The 20,244-nt window shown below is 38.7% G+C and overlaps 1 protein-coding gene across 2 annotated transcripts in view; it reads left to right on the top strand.

The window, feature by feature from the left end:
- CEP85L (centrosomal protein 85 like) overlaps positions 1-20,244 on the top strand; it is a 185,272-nt gene that overhangs the window by 8,242 nt on the left and 156,786 nt on the right. For both annotated transcript variants that reach the window (XM_060238619.1, XM_060238626.1), the window contains exon 2: positions 11,314-11,475. In XM_060238619.1, the coding sequence (XP_060094602.1) occupies positions 11,314-11,475 (162 nt within the window). The remainder of the gene's footprint in view (positions 1-11,313; positions 11,476-20,244) is intronic.

The following is a 20,244-nucleotide window of genomic DNA, read 5'->3' as shown; positions in this document are numbered from 1 at the left end:
TTTCAGTGTAGAAGGATTGCTTTGTCTCCCAGTTTGACCTTTTTAGTCTCTTATGAGGGCTGTGTTCTCAGATAATGTTGTAACAAGTATGCATGGGTGCACAACTGCATAATGATTTAGCAAGAGAGAAAATAAAACTGAAACCATATGGAGACACATGAGACCCTTTTATCCCAGGTGGATAGCTAAAATGGAGGGAAAAAGAGCCCAGCTGGGTATACTTGCAGCTAGCATTTTTGAAGGCTGATTTCTGGAGCTAATGTGCAATTGTTGTATCCATATAGTTGGTGGGAATATTCATGAAGGAACAAGTGATGAGATATCATACTGGTAACTTTATTCGTTTTTAAAAATTAATTCTTTGGTATTTTATGTTTTATTCCAAATTAAAAAATACACACTTTAAAAGGAACTATAACTATTTTAAATTTCAGTGTAAAATAAAATCAGTATTATTATGAAACAGCAATGAATAGAAAGTTTATTCAGTATGCCAGGGGTGTTGAACTCATTTGTTATGAGGTCTGGATCTGACATAAATGAGACCTTGTCAGGCCAGGGCAGGCTGTGTCAGGCCAGACCATGTGTGTACCTATTTAAGATTAGATAGCAGAGATATGAACTTTTTACAAACACGACTTTAAAAAAAACCCCTTAAAACATGCTTAAAACATTGGTCTTAAAGGTGCTTTCGTTGTATTTCTCCCATTGGATCCAGGGAACTGGGCAAAGGAAGCTCTGCACTTTTCCTCCCTCCCCAGGGGACCAGGAGGGGGAGGAGCTTCAGCCAATGGAGAAAATTGAGGTTTTGCTCTGTAGCTCCTGTGTAATTGAGCAAGCCTTGCAAATCAAGTTGAAATGCAGAAGGAAGCAAGAGAGAGGGAGAAGGAAGCAGACAAGAGCCAATTGCTCGGGGCCTGATAGAAGCCCTCCGGGGGCCTGATTCAGCTCCCGGGCTGCATGTTTGACACCCCTGTGCTTTAACAAAGACTTCAGTCTTCTCAACTGCATGTTGTTTTTATACTCTTTTGGCACTGGAAGCTACTCTTGGCTCTCTGCAAACATACAAGCATAGAACCTAGCAGTGTGGGCATTTTATTAAATAGTTAATTTTAATTTATTAATATATTAAGAACAGTACACTTTGGTTTCCTATGAAATGCTTTTGTATACTGCTTTTCCTTACTTTGGCAATCCAGTTTGATAGATGAAAAATCTCTTCATTTTTTTGGAGTCTGAAATGTCCTGAAATGGTTTCATACGTGTGGGAGCAGATGTCTGGAAATCATTGTTAAAGAAAATCCCCTTTGTTTCTGATAGGCTATTATGGGAGAAAGGTTGCTTCTACACTTCTGTATCAACTGCCTTCCAGATAATTTTAGAATACTATCTTTGGTTTGTAACCTGACGTCTAAAGGTCGAACATGCAACCTTATAAGCTGCTTATTGATTCCAGTGGTGTACATTTCATAAGTGTAGCGGTACAGGAGGCTTTGTTAGCGTTGTTGGCATTTCTTATATAATGGTTATAGTTCAGTCAGTACAGTCTTTCAGAACGTGGAATATTCTTCTAACAGTTAACAAATTGTAACTCATTTTTCTACTCTCCCTTATGCAGCTAGATGTATTGTAGGCAGTGGATCTGTCTTCAAGTCATTGTACTGGAATTGCATTGTTAGTGTATACATAGTGTATACATACATATGTTGTAAGCCGCCCTGAGCCACTCGGTGGGAAGGGCGGGATATAAATCCCAGATAAATAAATAAATAAATAAATAAATATTGTTTGCAAAAATGCCCTCTCAGTTTCATTTGTTTCACTTTCTGAAAGAAAGCTTTTACAGCCAGTCATAGGATGAATTCGTTAGGTCAGAAAGATGTGTGTTCAATAATTTAGAGATTAGGCCTCAGTAAAGTTGGACTAAGTGACCAGTGCCCAGATTGTTGTTTTTGCTTGCTTCTAGCAGAATGTACAACAGTCTAAAGCCGAGAATTCCAGCCATTCAGAAAACTTGTTGAAATGGTTTCCTAGCCATTACAATAAATTCTGTTTTTCTGAAGCTTAAATAGTGTGTATAAAATGTGGAGTGTAGTCATATGCAACCAATCTTTTTCTGTAATTGGGCAATATTTGTGTAAATATATATAGAATGTGCAAAATTTGGGTTCCTTTTTGGGAGTTGCAATCAGTGGTAATTGTCCCCTGACTGTGAAAACAGTTTGAAGTGTGGACTGACCTGTATATAATCTCAAGGATGATAAAATATTTGTTTAAATGTACAGCTACCCTTAACTGAAACTGAAAATAATTTAGCAACCCACGCTCCAAGTGCTTTTAAGTCTTGCCACTGCTTGTCAGAAGAGACTATTCCATCAGGGGTTGAGCTGCGGCTTTTCAGGGAAGTCTATTTCACCTGCTCACCCCACCCCACCCATGGCTTCTGTTCTGTAGTTATATCCTGATTTACAGATCATTGTTCAGCTGCTTTGGGCCCTGTTTTGCAGGAGAAAAGTGACATAAAATTTTACATAAAATCTAATAAATATTTAAAGTCTTTTTTAGTGTAGTGTAAAATTTGTGAATACAGGTCAGGATCCAGAAAATGAGTCTGTTCCTAATTAAAATAAACCAGCTATGTATGATGAGTGGTGTTGCCAGGGTCCCAGGCAGGGGCCCCTGTGCACACGCTATAGTGTCATGTTTGAAATATTGATTAGTACCTGAAGAACGGCCCATATTAAGCCTGGAGTCTGTCATTATCTTAGTGCACCAGTGCTTGTGATCTTAAAAACACAAATGTCTATATCAGATGGTGATATGAGTTTTCTGGGAACAGATGAATGGGAAAGTTTTCTGATTTAAATTTAAATAAATAAAGTAAATAATATTAGTAAAAGAAGGCAAATACTGATGTCCATGCTTTGTTCCCCACATATAGCCCACCTAACATGATCAGTTAGCAGCACAATATTTACATAGGTGGGGTGCAAACTTTTCCACAGATGACTATACCAATGGAAGTTTTTCTGCTCTATATGACTAATATCATATCTATATCAGATCTAAATAGAAATTCTAGCATGATCAAGTAGTATTCAGTTTTGTGTTGCAGAAGAACATTGTTTAGATCTATATCGTATCAAAATAGAAATTCTAGAATGATTGAGTAGTGTTCAGTTTTGAGTTGCAGAAGAACATTGTTTTAGGCTCTAAAACAAAATTGCCTGGTTCTGATTCTTTTTACAATGTGGTTTTCCCAGATGGTTTTGAAGGTTTTGTTTTACTGCCAAGGCTTCTGAAATTCTGATTCTTTTTGCAGGAGGAAAAAAATGTTTTTAAATGTATAGCCATGAACTGCTGCCATGTAGTGAGATAACGCATATGTATAGCCATTCTTAAATATTTTGGAATTTCAGTTGCATGAGCAGAAAATTAATACATAAGAGCATCAATTTTTAACATTGTTTGGGGGCTGTAGCTTCTGTGGGTGCACTTACACAGATGAAAGAGACTCAACCTAGCTGGATATTGGAAAAGATAGGGTGAGTACTTAATTTTTTAAAAAAATCAGACAAATGCATGAGCATCTTTGCGCTTGTAGAGATTATACGATTAGTGTACTTTTAATTTTGGTTTTGTTCTGACAATCTTGAATGGTATTCAGCTTCCTGTTAAATTCATTGACTGTGCAGAGTGGTACTGATAAAGGTCCTGTCCAGCTTTATGTTCCCCTTGTAAAATGGGGATGATAGTGATCATACTTCAAAACCTGTCAGCAGAATATGGATGTGAATGGAGGCATAAGAATTTGTTTCCTGTTTTTTTTAAACATATTGCAATGTAAAATGACATTAATAATAGGTATTACAACCTCATTTACTTTCCCCATAGGGAATTACAAGAATGGATTTAGGTATGTATATATGCCATTAGGTTACAGAAGGCCCTCAAGACAATTGAGAAGTAGAGGCAGTTTACCATTGCTTACCTCTGCAGAGTCTTTCTTAGTGATCACCCATCCAAGTAAAAGCCCTGCTTGCAAGATTTCATGTGGTAGCTATTGAAGGGGGGGGGGGCTCAGAGTCCTTCTGGACTGGAACATTCACTTTAAATGGCTTTTGCAAGTGGGCTCTGTGCATGAGTGAGTTCCAAGCACTGCTTCACTTGTGCTTTGTGCCCATCCAAGTAAAAGCCCTGCTTGCAAGATTTCATGTGGTAGCTATTGGAGGGGGGGGGGGGGGGCTCAGAGTCCTTCTGGACTGGAACATTCACTTTAAATGGCTTTTGCAAGTGGGCTCTGTGCACGAGTGAGTTCCAAGCACTGCTTCACTTGTGCTTTGTGCCTGCTTGCAAAAGCCTTTAGCAGAGTGAAATGGATGCAAGCCATTTCAATGATCCCTCTCGCCCCCCCTCACCACTTCCCAACATGAAACCCCAAAAACCATGTGGAGGGTCGTTGAGAAATATTTATTCATACCATTCCTCTGCTTGTTTGCGGGGGTTACTACCTCATCAACTGTTTGTGAACACTAGGACTAGAGAAATAACTTTCTAGAAACTTCAGAACTTTGTAAATACTAAAGGCAGCATTCCAAAAGTTAAATTCATTAATTTAGGTTATTTGTAGTCCATCTTTCTCACTGAGACCAAAGGCAGATTACATAGTATACATCAGTACAGTCAACAGGATGGGATGTCCAGGAACCAGTGTAATAGGTCCTGGTGGGCAGCCGTGTTGGTCTGAAGCAGTAGAACAGATTTTGAGTCCAGTGGCACCTTTTAAGACCAACAACAGTTTATTCAAGGTATGAGCTTTTGTATGCAGGCACACTTTCTTAGATATATAGAAATGGAAGTTAACAGTTCATATATTTGGTGATCACCTATGCAGAGACATCTGCCTGTGTATATGAACTGTTAACCTCCATTTCTTTGAGGAAGAGTGCCTGCACGTGAAAGCACATACCTTGAATAAACTTTTGTTGGTCTTAAAGGTGCCACTGAACTCAAAATCTGTTCCAGTGTAATAGGATTAGGATTGCAGAATTCTGAAAAAAACCCTTAACTACCAGCATGGTATGTTAAAACACACATATAAGTAATATGTGTGTATATGTTTTTTGTGGTAAATTTCTGCAGAGAGAAGGGATTCAGTGAGGGAGGACTCCGCCCCTCTCTTCCTGCAATCCCAAACGCCCCCGGGGCCCTTCCAAAATGCTCCTCCTGAACAGAGAGCCAGAGGTCTTCAGAAGGAAGGAAAATTGCTCCCTCTGTTCTGTCAGCAAAAGTTTTCTGTGCGATCCAACTCATCATCTTTACAGCACAGCAGTATAATCTGTGCAGCATGGAACTCTTGATATGAAATGGGCTAACAGTGAAGTGGTTTATGGTACTGTTCCCTGATCTTGCAAACAAACCACTCTGCTTGCATTAATTTGGTTGAATATTGTGCAGGAGAAGAACTGTTACTATGAGGTGAAGAGTCCATTGGTTAGGAAGACAGGGAGGTGAGCCAGTATAGCAGGCATGAGCTAATGCATTCATTGCCTTGGTATGCCAAAGTAGAAATAAGAAACATCTGTTGTTCAGATTTCCATTTCTGCTATGTATTAACAGTTCATGTAAAAGTTGATAGGCAAAGAAAAAGCATTCTGTTCTGGAATTCTCAGATTCTGCAGGCATTCCCTGCTTCCATTTTCATATTAAAAAAACATGAACACTCCACGTGGAATAACTGGAACCAACTCTTCTACTTTGACAGGTTCATACTATTTGCATAGTTCCAAAAATTTGTTTGAGGAGGAATTTTATTTTGGGATAGATTCCCTCAGTTTAGCTTTACTGTTACTCCTCTTATGTGCTATATGTAAAACAGGGGGGGGGCATAGTGTGCCAGTAAGAGTTTTTATTTTTTACTCTTAATTTTAAAAAAGTTTTTGCAGGAGAATGGAATTGCTGCTCTTCTGCTACATAAAGGCTCTTTGTATTTAAAAAAAAGTTTTTCTTTATTATGTAGAAGAGTGTAATTGTGCTCAACTTCTACATAAAACTCTCAAAGAAATAGCCTCAAAATTTAACATGTGGTTAAAAACATACTTTTTAATTTAAAATACTGGGACTGAAAGGTTGAATTTTGAAGGGGTCTCTTTGAGGTTTTTTACCTGCTGCCATACAATAATTCCTGGAGTGATCCTTATCCTGACAGTGTTAATCAAAGAAAAAGCATTCTTTAAGGTTCTTTTTTTTTATTAACAGCTGCAATTTGGATTCATTAGGTTGTATTCAGTGCCAAATTTTGGTTTGCACTAGAGATCTTGCGTAAACAGAGGAAAAGGAAAATGTCTGTGAAAGTTTCTTGTACTAAATCAAGCGTATTTTTCTTGCTTGCACAAGATCTTCTGCAACTAATTTCTGGGTGCTATAATATATATATAGAGAGAAAAGCCCCAGGTGTTGTGCAGTTGGAATTTAATTTCCATTTATGTTTCTGCTTGCGCATTCTGTTTTGGCCTCACCTACCTCATAGGGCTGTTGTGAGGATAAAACAGCAGAGGGAAGAACAATATAAATCTCCCTAGGTTTCAGGGAGGAAGAGTGGGCTGAAAAATTTAACAGTGGAAACTTCTTCTAGAGAAAGACAAATTACCATGCGTCAAATTGGGAGCATCTGTTTCCCTGCTAGAACAACTGTGAGAAATTCACTGAATGTAAAACAAGAACATAATGTTTTTATTTTTGTAACAGGTGAAAAGACAATTCAGTATTGTTGAAACTCCCTGACTGTTGGGCTTGAAACTGCCTTTTAATAGGTTTTAGTCTGGGAATTCTGATTTTAGTTTTTTAAAAAAATCCAGTGAACATAAGAACATAGGAGAAATCATGCTGGATCAGGCCAGTGGCTATCCAGTGTCATTATCTGTGTCACACAGTGACCCAAACCCGGCACCATCAGGTCCACAAGTGGGGCCAAAACTCCAGAAGCCCTCCCACTGTTATCCTGCAAGCACCAAGAATACAGAGCATCACTGCCCCAAACATAGTGTTCCATCTGTACGTTGTGGTTAATAGCCACTGATGGACCTCTGCTCCATATGTTTATCCAGTCCCTCTTGAAGCTGCCTATGCTTGCAGCCACCACTGCTTCCTGCAACAGTAGAGCACACACAAGCAGGAACAAAATGTGGTGCTTGTGATGGATAAGAAGCACCATGATGCTTGGGAGATCTCTGGAACCTGAAGAAATTCATTCGCAATAAATCATTGTATTTCTTTGGGTTGGTCTGACTTTGTCTGGAAATGAGATGTCCACTGGCTGCAGCACTGTGTATACTAAATAGAAATAGAAACAATCAAAGTGCAGACCATTCATTCCTGCAGAACATTTTGCATGCAGAAATTTGGAGTGTAATCCTAAGCATGTTTACTTGGAGGTAAGCATGTACAGGATTTAGTCTAATATATACTTACCTGAAAATGAGCCCTATCGAACTTGGTGGTAGCTGAATGTGAGGCAGCAGTTTGAGGCAACTGCAAAAAGGTCAGTGCTATTTTAGGCTACCTTAATAGAAACATAGAATCCAAGACACGCAAAGTAATAGTTCTGCTCCACTCCATGCTAGCCGAACCCCATTAGGAGTACTATAATCAGTACTGGGTGTTGCACTATAAGAAAGAGATAGGCAACTTGCATTGTGTTCCAGGAAGTACAGCTGAGATGTCTGGAGTCTTGAGATCAAGTCTTCAGAAAAGTGGTTGAAGGAAAAAGAGAAGACTGAGGAAGCATGACCATGCTCTGAGGGGCTGACCTATGGGAGAGAGTGAAAATTTATTCTCTGCTGTTCCAGGGGATAAGACTAAATCTAATGACCTTAAATTACAGGAAATTTCAATGGAATTTTAGGAAGATTATCCTAATAGTAAGGGCACTTGGACAATGGAAACAATTATCTGGGCAGAAGCCTCCCCCCTCTTCCCCTTGTTAGAGGTATTTAAGAGACTGGAAAGCTATCTGTCAGGAGTGCTGAAGCTCTGGATTTTGTATATTGAGTGGGGGTTGGATACTCTTGTGCTTTTGGGGAGGGCACAGTGGAAGGGCTTCTAGCCCCATTGGTGGAACTCTTGATGGCACTTGGGTTTGTTTTTTTGGGGGGGGGCACTGTGTGACACATAGTGTTGGACAAGTATGCTTGTCACAAGAGTAGCATACTGAAAGTGAAGATGCCTTGGAGGGGGCAGGGAGGCTACTCCTTTGAGAGGTTGTCCTACAATTTGCTCCACTTTTGGATTCTTTTGAGAGGCTACCCTACAACTTGCTCCATTTGCACTGGGTAAGCTTCAAAATCAACCATATTGGATTGATTGCTGAGCAAACTGAAAAATACTTTAACATCCATTTATATTCTGTTTGCTTTTTAGGAAAAGGAAAGGTCCCCTGTGCAAGCAAAAGTCGTTTCCAACTCTGGAGTGACATTTCTTTCACAACGTTTTCACGGCAGACTTTTTAACAGGGTGGTTTGCCATTGCCTTCCCCAGTCATCTACACTCCCCTGCCCCCAGCAAGCTGGGTACTCATTTTACCGACCTTGGAAGGATAGAAGGTTTAGTCAACCTCGAACCGGCTACCTGAAAACCCAGCTTCCGCTGGGGATTGAACTCAGGTTGTGAGCACAGCTTAGGGCTGCAGTACTGCAGCTTTAACACTCTGCGCCACGGGGCTCTTTTTGTTTGCTTTTTAAGCCTTCTGTAAATCTGTGTGAAGTAAATTTATCCATGCAAAAATTTTTGTGGTGTTACATAAAATATATAGCTTCTACCCTAATTGTGTGTAGACAATCACTTTTTTTAGTAGAAAAGGCAGTTTGCAAATACAGATGTGCTTTAATATTGGCTTGGTATAGAAAAAGTACATTTCAGGGTACTTTTTGTATCCTGCTTCTGTCTGTCTGTTAAAATAAACTAGAGTTGTTAATTGTACTTCTTCATTAACAAAACATTACATATAGAAGAACTGGAATTCCCATTTCTTCTCTCAGCAGAAAATGTGATTTTAATCAAATTGTTGTTGTTAATATGTAAATAAGACAAGTTATCTTTTGACACAGTTAAGAAATTGGGGATGAAGAAAGGCAAAATAAACACTGTTGAGAATTATATGGGCTTAAGGCACAACCTCATCTGGAATCTAAATTCAGATCTTAGCACAAGGAGCAGAATACTTTCTCAGCTAGTGTTCACCTATTCCATTGCTGATAGACCTCGGCTGTGCAAGGTAAACATGTTAGCCATGTAAACTTTACTAGGTGAAGCTTAACAGGTTTTAAAAAAACAACAACAACCCAGTAGCACCTTAGAGCATAAGCTTTTGAGAGTTAAAGTTCTCCTTGTCAGAATGAGGGGCAGAAAATTAGCATCAAATGCTAATTTTTTGCCCCATAGCATTTCACATTTGCTCTAATGAAGCTGATTACAGTGTGCATTATACTTTTGCATCCTATGTCCCTTCTTTGCAACTCTCCTCCCACATTCTTATTAGGATATAAAGTCTTGGGGATCTCCATTCTGATTAGTATCTGACAAAGGGAGCATTGACTCTCAAAAGCTTGCACCCTGAATATCGTGTTAATCTCTGAGGTGCTACTGGACTTGAATCTAGCTGTTCTACAGTTGACCAACACAGCTACCTTATTAAATTAGGTGAAATTAGCATATAGCACATGGCAAGGTTTCCCCAAAACTAGTTTTCACGCTGGTACTGATTTTAAAAATCACCGGAGTTTTTGAATGCTTTCACTTGCATGTGTTAGATTGGAATATGTCTGACTTTTACTAAACTTGCTGTGTTTTCCATTGTATTTGCTACCTCTTAACAGTCTTATGTATTCGATTTAAACAGAACTCTATTGCATTGGAAACAGTTGAAAACCACTTTTCAGTACCTTGGAGTTTGGTAAACTAAATTTTTTACATTTTTAACCGTAGCTCTTGTAAATTATTTCAGCCAAACAAAAAAAGTTCTAGACAGAATCAGCTTTTAAAAATCCTAAATGACACATTCCATATTTATAAGTCTTCCTCTCAGTATTTGTGGTGAAGCAATATGCATTAAAAAACAAACAAACTGGATTTTGCAATATGTAAGGCTCAGTCAATTCAAGTCGATGGTAAGCAAAATAAAAACAAAAGTGAAATGACTGGGTAATGCTGTTTGACTTTATATTATCAAACGCCTTTAATTTGTATAAATAAATTAAAGGCGTTTGATAATATAAAGTCAAACAAGCATAATCTCAAATTGACAAGATCTGCTGTGTACAAGGAGAATTTGTACAAAATGGTGTATCGTTGGTACCTCACTCCGGCACGATTGGCAAAGATATACCCGGAGTATAGTAACAGATGTTGGAAATGTAAAAAAACGAAAGGAACCATGTACCATATATGGTGGCAATGTGACCAGGCAAAAAAATATTGGGCTCTGATTGGTACTTGGATCAAAAAAATTTTGAAAATTGACTTACCCCACGTACCAGAACTATATCTGTTAAGTATTTGTACAAGTAATCTCTCTAAACCCATTATGAAACTGTTACTACATATTGTAACTATAGCAAGAATTCTCTATGCCAAATACTGGAATACAACTATAATACCTAACAGAGAAGAGTTTATTATTAAGCTATTAGAGGCCGCAGAAATGGATATTCTAACTACTAGATTAAGAGAGGGGAATATCCAGAGATGTAATGAAACGTGGAATCCAGTATATCAATGGGTTAAAGGAAAAGGTGTTGGTTTGGAATAATAGAACTTATAATTTGATAACCTCAACCGCTCCTCGTATGAATGAGGAGTTAGTATGATGTTAATATGTTGTCAGTCTGTTAGTATGTTGTGTTTGTTGATTGCTTCTTTTTTTTGTGTACTTTTCTTTTATTATGCAATAAAATTATCAAATTGGGAAAAAAAAAAAAGGATCAAGTAGAAATGGTCATGCGAAGGTCTTGTCCCTGGCACCTCCCGCTAAAAGGATCAAGTAGTATTCTGACCATTTTTATTGCTTCATCTCACAATATTTTTTCTTTAAAAAAAACCAAGATTTAGAATTTTTTTTTAAAACCCTGTAAATTAAAAATGTAAATAGTTTTAATTTGTATAAATACAAACCCATGTTTGGCTTGTGTAATTGCTGTAATTTTATGCCATGATTATTAAATGGTTCACAAGATCCTAATTATACAAATGAGAGGACCTTTCTTCATAATTCTGTTTCTTGCTGCATTGTATGAGACTGACTCTGGAATTTCTTTGCAGGCTCAGAATATTCCTCATCGGGATGGTTACCTGGCACTGAATCACTGTGGCAAGCCACAGGCGGCCCATCAAGCAGTCGAAGTACCCATATCAGAAGACACAGCATAGCTTCTGACAGTGGGGACACTGGCATCGGAACCTCCTGTTCTGATAGTGTAGAAGGTGAGTAGATGGGCTTAAAACCAATGATTGTTGCTTTTATGGGAAGTGGAGAAAAAGAGTGAGGCTTAAATATTTAGGGGTAGAGTGTAATGTAAAATATGAATGATCAAACTTAGCTGCTGAATGAAGAGTCAGTTTTCCTGGTGGTGTGAAAGGGACTGTGCCATCCTAAGAGTTATACCAGAGTGTCAAACTCATTTGTTAGGAGGGCATAAATGGGACTTTCCAGGGCTGAGCCCTGCGTGTCCTAAAACATAATGCCAGATAGCAGCGACATAAACTTTATAGAGGACACAGGCCAACACAATTAAAGATATAATTTTTAACTTAAAATACAGACATGCTTAAAACTCTTGCAATATTGTGTTTAAAATGGAAAGGTGGGGGAATAGTAGAATTTTGCAATGCAATTTTAAAAATAAGACATCAAATAAAAGCACAAGGATCACAGCAGAACTAAAAAAAATAAAATGCTCTCAGCCTGGGAAAACATTAAATGGCAGGGCATTGCAAGCTTCTTTCCCCCCCTCCCCAGTCTACTCAGATTAGCAATGGCTCTCCAGTGTAATATCCCCCTTTGGCTGTGGGTCCCCAAGTTACTCAATAGGCACTAGTTCTCATGTCCATTGAGCAGACACAAAACTGACTCACAGCATCAACACTTGATTTGCAAGGACACAACTCCAGGAAGCTTCAGCTGGCCATAGGAACACTGGGAAGTTAAACTGAGTTCCATTCGATTGAAACACATAGACAAAGTTGCAAGAAAAACATGGAGTGGATTTTCCATTCAGGTCTGCTGTGCCCAGAGGCCTGAATGAAAATCCATTCCGCATTTTCTTTGCAACTTTGCTTTCTACTTTAGCCTTTGCATAGAGAAGGAAGAAGGAGCTGGGACACTGGCAGCCTCAGAGCCTCAAAAGGTGAGGGGAGGAGGGGTGAGAAGAGAACCCTGTGGGCCTGATTGAAACCCTAGGTGGGCCGTTTTGACCCCGCAGGACAGACACTTGACACCCCTGAGTTATACCTTTTGAAGCCTGTTGACTTCAGTGGATTTAGAAGTGTAATTCAGTTTAGGATTGCACTGTGAGTTTCTCAGAGTTGAAACTGAACTTTGTTCAGTAATTCTTAGATATTTTGAGGGAAATAAAGGCAATTATACATTTAAATATACTAGGTCTCCAAAATAAATGATCATGAGACAACTCCGTGATTGCTTCTTGCTTTTTTCCATTTCATAGTATCCTACAAAATCACTAAAAATTCAATTTGGGGAAGAAACCATGTAAAATTGATAGCAGTAGTTTGCTTTACAGGTTTTGCTGTACTGCTTGGGAAGCTGAAGGGGAAGGCATTGTTTTTTCAGTTCCCTGTAGATTCTTATCTAGTGAATTGTCCCAGTGTAATGCTGTCCCCATACTTTCCATTAAAAACTCCAGCTGTCACTATTTAATATTATTACCAGTCTTCAAAGAACTTTAAACAAAATTATTTTTAAACAGGCTATTTAGCCACTGAGAAAAAGGTTATCAGAAGAATAGGAAAATTAAGCTGTTAACCAAATACAAGGAAGTCTTATAAAGCTGTATTAACAGTGCTATCATAGGAAGTATACATCATTCCTACTTTGGTCAGGATTCCTCTGTATTATTTGTCTTATTTGGTCACATTCTTGTCTTATTTGGTCATAATGTTTCAGAATTATGCAAACAAACAAAAAAAGGAACCTGAAGAGAAGAATTGATTTTGAATATATGATGTACAGGGGGAAACTTAAATAAATTGATGTTAGAAAAAGTAGACTGCAGGAAGGGGGGGAGTAAGGTAAGCATTCTAAAATAAAAAAAGAGAGAAGGATGAATTCTATAGTCATTGAAAGAAAATGGGATATCAAAGTTTGAGTTTGATTCCGGGAAACAATTTGTGATTGTAAAAGTAGTTTTATAATGGAACCTTGTGGCACTTTCTTGCTTGAATGTTTTTAAAGAGAAAACCAATGGAATATGGGTTTTGGGGGATTTTTATTTGTTACCCAGCAACATAAACCCAAAAACAAAATCTGCAGTTACCAAAACAACCTGCAATTATCAGAAGGCTAATACATACTCACTGGTAAGTTTTAAGACCTCATAGATAAACTTTATTAGACTCCAAGTTTAGAAAAGCAAAACAGTTTATTAGACTCCAAGTTTCTTCTTTAGGAAAAGGAAAGGTCCCCTGTGCAAGCACCAGTCGTTTCTGACTCTGGGGTGATGTTGCTTTCACAACATTTTCACGGCAGACTTTTTTAACAGGGTGGTTTGCCATTGCCTTCCCCAGTCATCTACACTTTCCCCCCAGCAAACTTGGTACTCATTTTACCGACATCGGAAGGATGGAAGCCTGAGTCAACCTCGAAACAGCTACCTGAAAACCCAGCTACCGCCGGGGATCGAACTCAGGTTGTGAGCAGAGCTTAGGACTGCAGTATTGCAGCTTTAACACTCTGCACCACGGGGCTCTTGTTTCTCCTTTAGACAGAAGGCTTAAAATATATGGATAGAAAAGCAAAACAGAAAACAGTTTAAATAACTTTCACAAAACAGTTACACAGTTAGAATTCAGTCAAGCATAAAGCATAGCTCTACAATAAAGCAGAGAGCATTATGAAAAATATAAGTCCCAACAGGGACTTCACCCTGTTAGTCACATTTTTTCATTTAAAATATAAATCCCAAGTCCCATTTGTTTGACTTGATCAGCCTAGGGATAATCTCCTGTCTCTATTCAGATCAGGCTTAAATTAACAAAGGTTTGTTAATTTCTGAGCTGAGCAGCATGGAGGTACCTGTCTCTCATGCCATCCAGCCCCTTCTGCTCAAAAGTGCAGGGCTTTTAAAGGAAAGCCCTGTTAGTCACATTTTTCCATTTAAAATATAAGTCCCAAGTCCCATTTGTTTGACTTGATCAGCCTAGGGATAATCTCCTGTCTCTATTCAGATCAGGCTTAAATTAACAAAGGTTTGTTAATTTCTGAGCTGAGCAGCATGGAGGTACTTGTCTCTCATGCCATCCAGCCCCTTCTGCTCAAAAGTGCAGGGCTTTTAAAGGAAAGCTTTATCATTAGGGTTTGTAGAATCTTTCGGGCCCAAGTGAAAGCTTTATCACTTATCTCTATTTCATCTAATGTTATGAATCCAGAAAACTTCCAGCTGCATTTTAAAATAAACAATAACACTTGCCAAATCAAAACATTGCCCTCAGTTCACTCTTACCTTTAACCTACTTATACAAATGGCTAGTTCTCTTGCTTCCTGCCATACCATATAAGGATCATACCAAATAAGGAGATTCCTGTTCTGAGACAGCTATGAACTTACACACATTGACCCACTTATGCTTTTCTCGGAGAGCAATATGATTGCTATGAACAGTGCTGAATAGCTCAGAACTCTTGTTGTCCATTCCATAAAGAGTATGGCTACTTTCATAAAGAGTATGGTTAAGATCATAAAGAGGGCCAACTTAAAATAAATCCTGCCGCATTCTGTATCAAAGGAGATATCTGTTATTAATTGGGTGTGATTCATTATTGTATCTGGCTGCAGAGATCAGCTGGCTGTTCGATTATTTCATTGCTGATTCAGGATCTCTAATCATGGGCTGGATTCTGAGCTTGCAGAATGGAATTTTTCCACCTTTCCCTTCCAGCTGAGGAATGCTGTGATCCCTGAAATTTTGTGATTGGTGGTGGACTCTTGGGAACAGTATGGGGTCTGCACAGAGCCTTGTGGGAAAGGGACATGCAAGTATCTCATATGGGTGGAAGTGCTCCTTGGGAGAATAGAGTAAGGTATCAGATCAAACACTTAGAAATTGGGTATGTATGTGTACTGAGATACAAAATATAGCTGTGCTGCCTCAACTCAAGTGATTTCTTCCACTTTTAAATTAACAGTGAACAGGAAATACTTGGACATATGATTTATTTTAAAGGGAATTGTTGCAAGCCTCTTGCATGGTATGTATATAGTTGTAAACAGGTATCTGCTTCAAAGTACAGAATATCTTGTGACAGTTGGCCTTTAGGGATACTAGTTGCTTCATCACCAGAGAACTGAAACATTTTGTTCATTTCATCATGCACTGACTGGTGAGCTAAACAAGTGATGAAGTGATCAGATGACCACTTGGCTATGAAGACTGTTCCAGTTCAGATTAATTTCATCATGTTCCTTTAAGACAAGATGCAATGCACCCTTCTTGAATTGACTGAAGGTCTGGGACACTATGTGGTTCTAGTTTGGAATCTTGTTTAATCTCCTAGTTTGCCAGTTCTTTTTTGTGTGTCTTGTTTATACTTCCAGCAAGAATAAAATAAATCACTTCTACTGATGGCACATATCTACATTGTTCTCTTGTGTTACGCTAAATCATTTTGCTGTTTTCTGATTGATATTCTTGCATAAAGTTAGTTTTCAAGGAAAAATGAAAATGCTTGGAGGCAAAACCAGGAACTCTGAATTTGATTCCCTTTTGGTCAACACTTGAATAGGCTTTGCATTGGCCTCCTTTTGAGGGAATATTAGGATGCAGCATAATTTATGATGCAATCTGGGTAGGCTTTTTCAGGAAGACTTTTTTCCAAGCTGTTACTTAGCCATGTGTTCTCCATTCCAATGCTGAGAATGCAGAACGTCTGTGAGTGATGGCAAAAAACATAATTGAACATCCTGGTAAATCATGACAGTTGCAAATCTGTAAGAAAAGGAAATTGCATTGTCTGAGCATCTGAAAGTATGAAAGGTTAAACTAACCTCAGATTTTTCTTTATCTCTTTTTAAATTTCATTAGATTTAGTTATATAATTTAATCATGTATATTTTTTGTCTCATAGTATAGTATCTTTACACAGCTAACTTTTCTTTCCTCTAACAAAGTGCTATATGCCCAGTTTACCTTAATATATTAGCAAGGATTAGCTATTCTAAGGAATATTCTTGTATGAGAAATTCAGTTTATTAAGAATTTTCACACTTTCCCCCTCTTCCCAACAGAAAAATGTTTATGCTGTTTGCAGATCAAGAGGAATGAGTACATATATTTTTCAAGATTTTAATTGGTGGTCAAAAGTGATGCAGTCTTTTGGAGAATTTCCTTATTTTTCTTGTAAAACATTTTCTCTAGAGTTGGGACAAAAAAATCTCAACTTCAGGTGTAGACTAATGTGGTCTGAACTTGCTGAGATTCAGAGGGAAAAAGATTTTGGGGGTCATAGTGGATAGCTCAATGAAAGTGTCAACCCAGTGTGCTGCAGCAATGAAGAAGGCAAACTGTATGTTAGGGATAATTAGGAAAGGGTTTGAGAATAAAATGGCCAATATTTTAATACCCTGTCTAGAACTATGGTGCTGGCTCATTTGGAATACTGTGTACAGTTCTGGTCACCATATCTCAAAAGGACATTGAGAGCTGGTAAAAGTACAGAGGAGGGCAGCCAAGATGATTAGGAGTGGAGCATTTTTCCCATGAGGAAAGGCTGAAGAGTCTGGGACCTTTCAGTTTGGAAAAGAGATGACTAACTGGGGACATGATAGAGGTTTGTAAAGTTATGCATGAGGTGGAGAGAGTTGACAAAGAGAAAATTTTCTCCCTCTCCTAAAGTACTAGAACGTGAGGACATCTAATTAAGATGATGGGCAATAGGTTCAGGACAGACAAAAGGGAGTACTACTTTCCACAGAGAGTAATTTAAATGTAGAATTAACTGCCAGAGGATGTATTGATAAACAGCTTTAAAATAGGATTAGATTAATGGAGGATAAATTTAAAAATAGCTACTAGCCATGGTAACTGAGGGGAATTTCCATGTTCAGAGGCACTAAGCCCCTGAGTCCCAGTGCCAAGAAGCAACATCAGGGGAAGGCCTTGACCTCTAGGCCCTGTTGTTTGCCCTCCAGAGAAGCTGGTTGGCCATTTTGTAAGATAGGATGCTGGACTAGATGGATTAATCCATCTGGGCTCTTCTTATGTTCTTATATTTAAAGGGCACCAAAGACTGTCGGAATCTTTAGAGAGTTTTTTCCCCCTTTCCAATTCAAAGATTCCATAAGTGCTTAGGGGAAGATTGTCCTCTTAGTTAAGTTAAAATAAATTATTGTGCACGGAATCATTTTAAGTCACTAGGGTTTGAGAAGGGAGAAGATAAAAAAAATTATATAATTTTTCACTTTTTTTGGACAGAAATGCAGCTGCACCTTGGGCTATAAAATACATCCTCTAAAATTGTCTAATAGCCCCTGAATAGTTTGTTTTCCCGTTGACAATTCTTCCAGTACCATGAATGTAGCACCATGAGCTACAGCAGGATTCATATGTCCAATTAATGGCAGCAATTTTTATTAGAAAACTAATTTCAACAGCAACATACTATGTCTTAGAAGGCCTTGTAATAAATAAATAATGCAAGTAGATTAGGAATACAAAATGATTACTCTACAGGGAACCCTGAAAGAGTGTCAAGTCCCTACTCACAAATGACAAATGAATGAACAGATGGTGAGATTCCAAATCAAGCTTAGTATTCAATCTTATTGTCTTGTACTTATTTTACCGGAGCCTGCCATATTAAATGCTTCTGACCAAATAGAACTATAGTTTATGCGAATTGCGAGCCTGATACTTATTCAGGTTACCTATAAAGGACTTTGTCGCTTGACCTTCTAATTTCCCACAGTTTTATGTAAGCATATGTGTATGTTGCACCCTGAGAAATGTGGTGTTCTTTATCTGTATCTGTACAGTCTTGCAGCATGAACATTTGGAAGTGGAGAAACAGAAATTACAAGTTAAGGACTGGGAGAGTTGCTCAACCTTCCAGTGAAATACCTTTCTCTTATGGGACATGGTTCGTTAAATATGGATAAATAAAAATACCAGATTGATCATCATTTATACTCCAGCTTTAATGTAGAATGCTTTATAATATTGAAATTGCAGCAGCAAGTGGGTTTCAGCATCTGTGTGTACTACGGATGGGCATGAACTGACAAATGTGAACCGCAGTTAGAGCACAACCAGCGGGTTGGCTCCCACGATCTGTCCATGAACCTCCATGTTTTCATGGCGGTTTGTAAGGTTTGTGGGAGGGTTCATATAGGCTCTGAAAGCATTTAAATATCTTTGGAGCTTACATCCATGTCCGACGGCCTGACCAGAGTGAGCTCCAAAGGCATTGATGCATTTAAATGCCTTCAGAGCTCACTTGGCTTGGGCCATAGGCCAGCATTTACATGCCTTCAGAGCTCCTGCGTGGGGCTGTGGCCCAACAAACTTCCCAAAGCATGAATCAATCTGTTCTATGGAGAAGTTTGTGGTTTGGAGGTTCATGAAATCCATGAACCTCTATTTTTCCAGTTCTTGCCCACCCCTAGAGTGTACACAGTCCTGCTATTTCAAAGATTTCTTAGATCTGTTTCTTAGATTTAAGAACTAGAAGAAAATCCTTTGATTTTCAGGATCCTCTCACTCTTCAGAAGCATTGTTCCAACCTCAGGTAAGGGGGGAATTGATGCTTTTCCGTTCCTTACATCATTATAGTGCATTTACAGGATATGGTGGATAAAGTGCAAGACTGCTTCCTCTTTGTCTTTTCTCATTTGCGGCTCTAACTTGCTGCCCAGAATCTGGCCCCTGTTTTGATGGTGATTCCAGGTCAGGAGGCAGGACTTAATGGCTGGTGTGTGAATGGAACTGGTACAATGCTAGGACCAGATTGGTGTACTATACTGTGAATAGGAGGCAGGCTTATGTAATGGGCTTTGTGCCTCCTTGTTGCTCTAGCATGACAATGAGCTGGGGCGTTGGCATTTTATTCCTGTGTTTTGTCCATATTTTCTTTTTTTCCTTCTCCTGGAATAAATATGCAAGGGGGCCACTATACGACTTGCCATTGTCAGCAGTTGTTGCCTAAATATGAAAAAGGTCTCAACTAAATTAGTTCCTTGAGATTTGTTTTCTCATGGAAACTGCAAAACAATGTAAGCAGTGTTTGAACTGCCAGGGACGGAAGGGAGGCTGATGTCTCGCCCTTCCCTTGTGAAAGCAAAACTTGCAGCAGTATGTGCCAACAGCTACTTTGCCAGTGGAGACCTTGCTTTCCCAAATACCCAGTCAAGATTTAAGTGCTAAATTAATAAATACCACTTTTGATATATAAGAAACCTTAGTGTTTCAAATCAATTTTAAATATTGTTAAAATACAGGAACTGTCTTTTGCTAATTGAGTGACTTCTCTAATTTTGCTGCTCTGCCTTAATGTGAATAATAAGAGAAAGGTACAAAAATCAGTTATTGGGCAAATTTAAAATTCTGAAAACTGTACATTTTGAATTTGAAGTTCCTTAAGAGAATACTAGTTTATTGAATTACTATATACAATTTGGTGTAGTGGTTAAATTTGCGGACTCTTATCTGGGAGAACCAAGTTTGATTCCTCACTCCTCCATTTTCAGCTGCTGATTTGGAGTTGGCAGTAAGCAGTGAAGTGGCCAAGTTTGCAGATGACACTAAATTGTTCAGGGTGGTGAGAACCAGAGAGGATTGTGAGGCACTCCAAAGGGATCTGTTGAGGCTGGGTGAGTGGGCGTCAACGTGGCAGATGAGGTTCAGTGTGGCCAAGTGCAAAGTAATGCACATTGGGGCCAAAAATCCCAGCTACAAATACAAGTTGATGGGGTGTGAACTGACAGAGACTGACCAAGAGAGAGATCTTGGGTTCATGGTAGATAA

The sequence above is a fragment of the Heteronotia binoei genome, chromosome 1, assembly GCF_032191835.1.
Source record: "Heteronotia binoei isolate CCM8104 ecotype False Entrance Well chromosome 1, APGP_CSIRO_Hbin_v1, whole genome shotgun sequence".
In the NCBI taxonomy this organism is placed as follows: Eukaryota; Metazoa; Chordata; class Lepidosauria; order Squamata; family Gekkonidae; genus Heteronotia; species Heteronotia binoei.
Note: the sequence above shows the minus strand (reverse complement) of the source record. Positions and strands in the feature narration are given on the sequence as shown.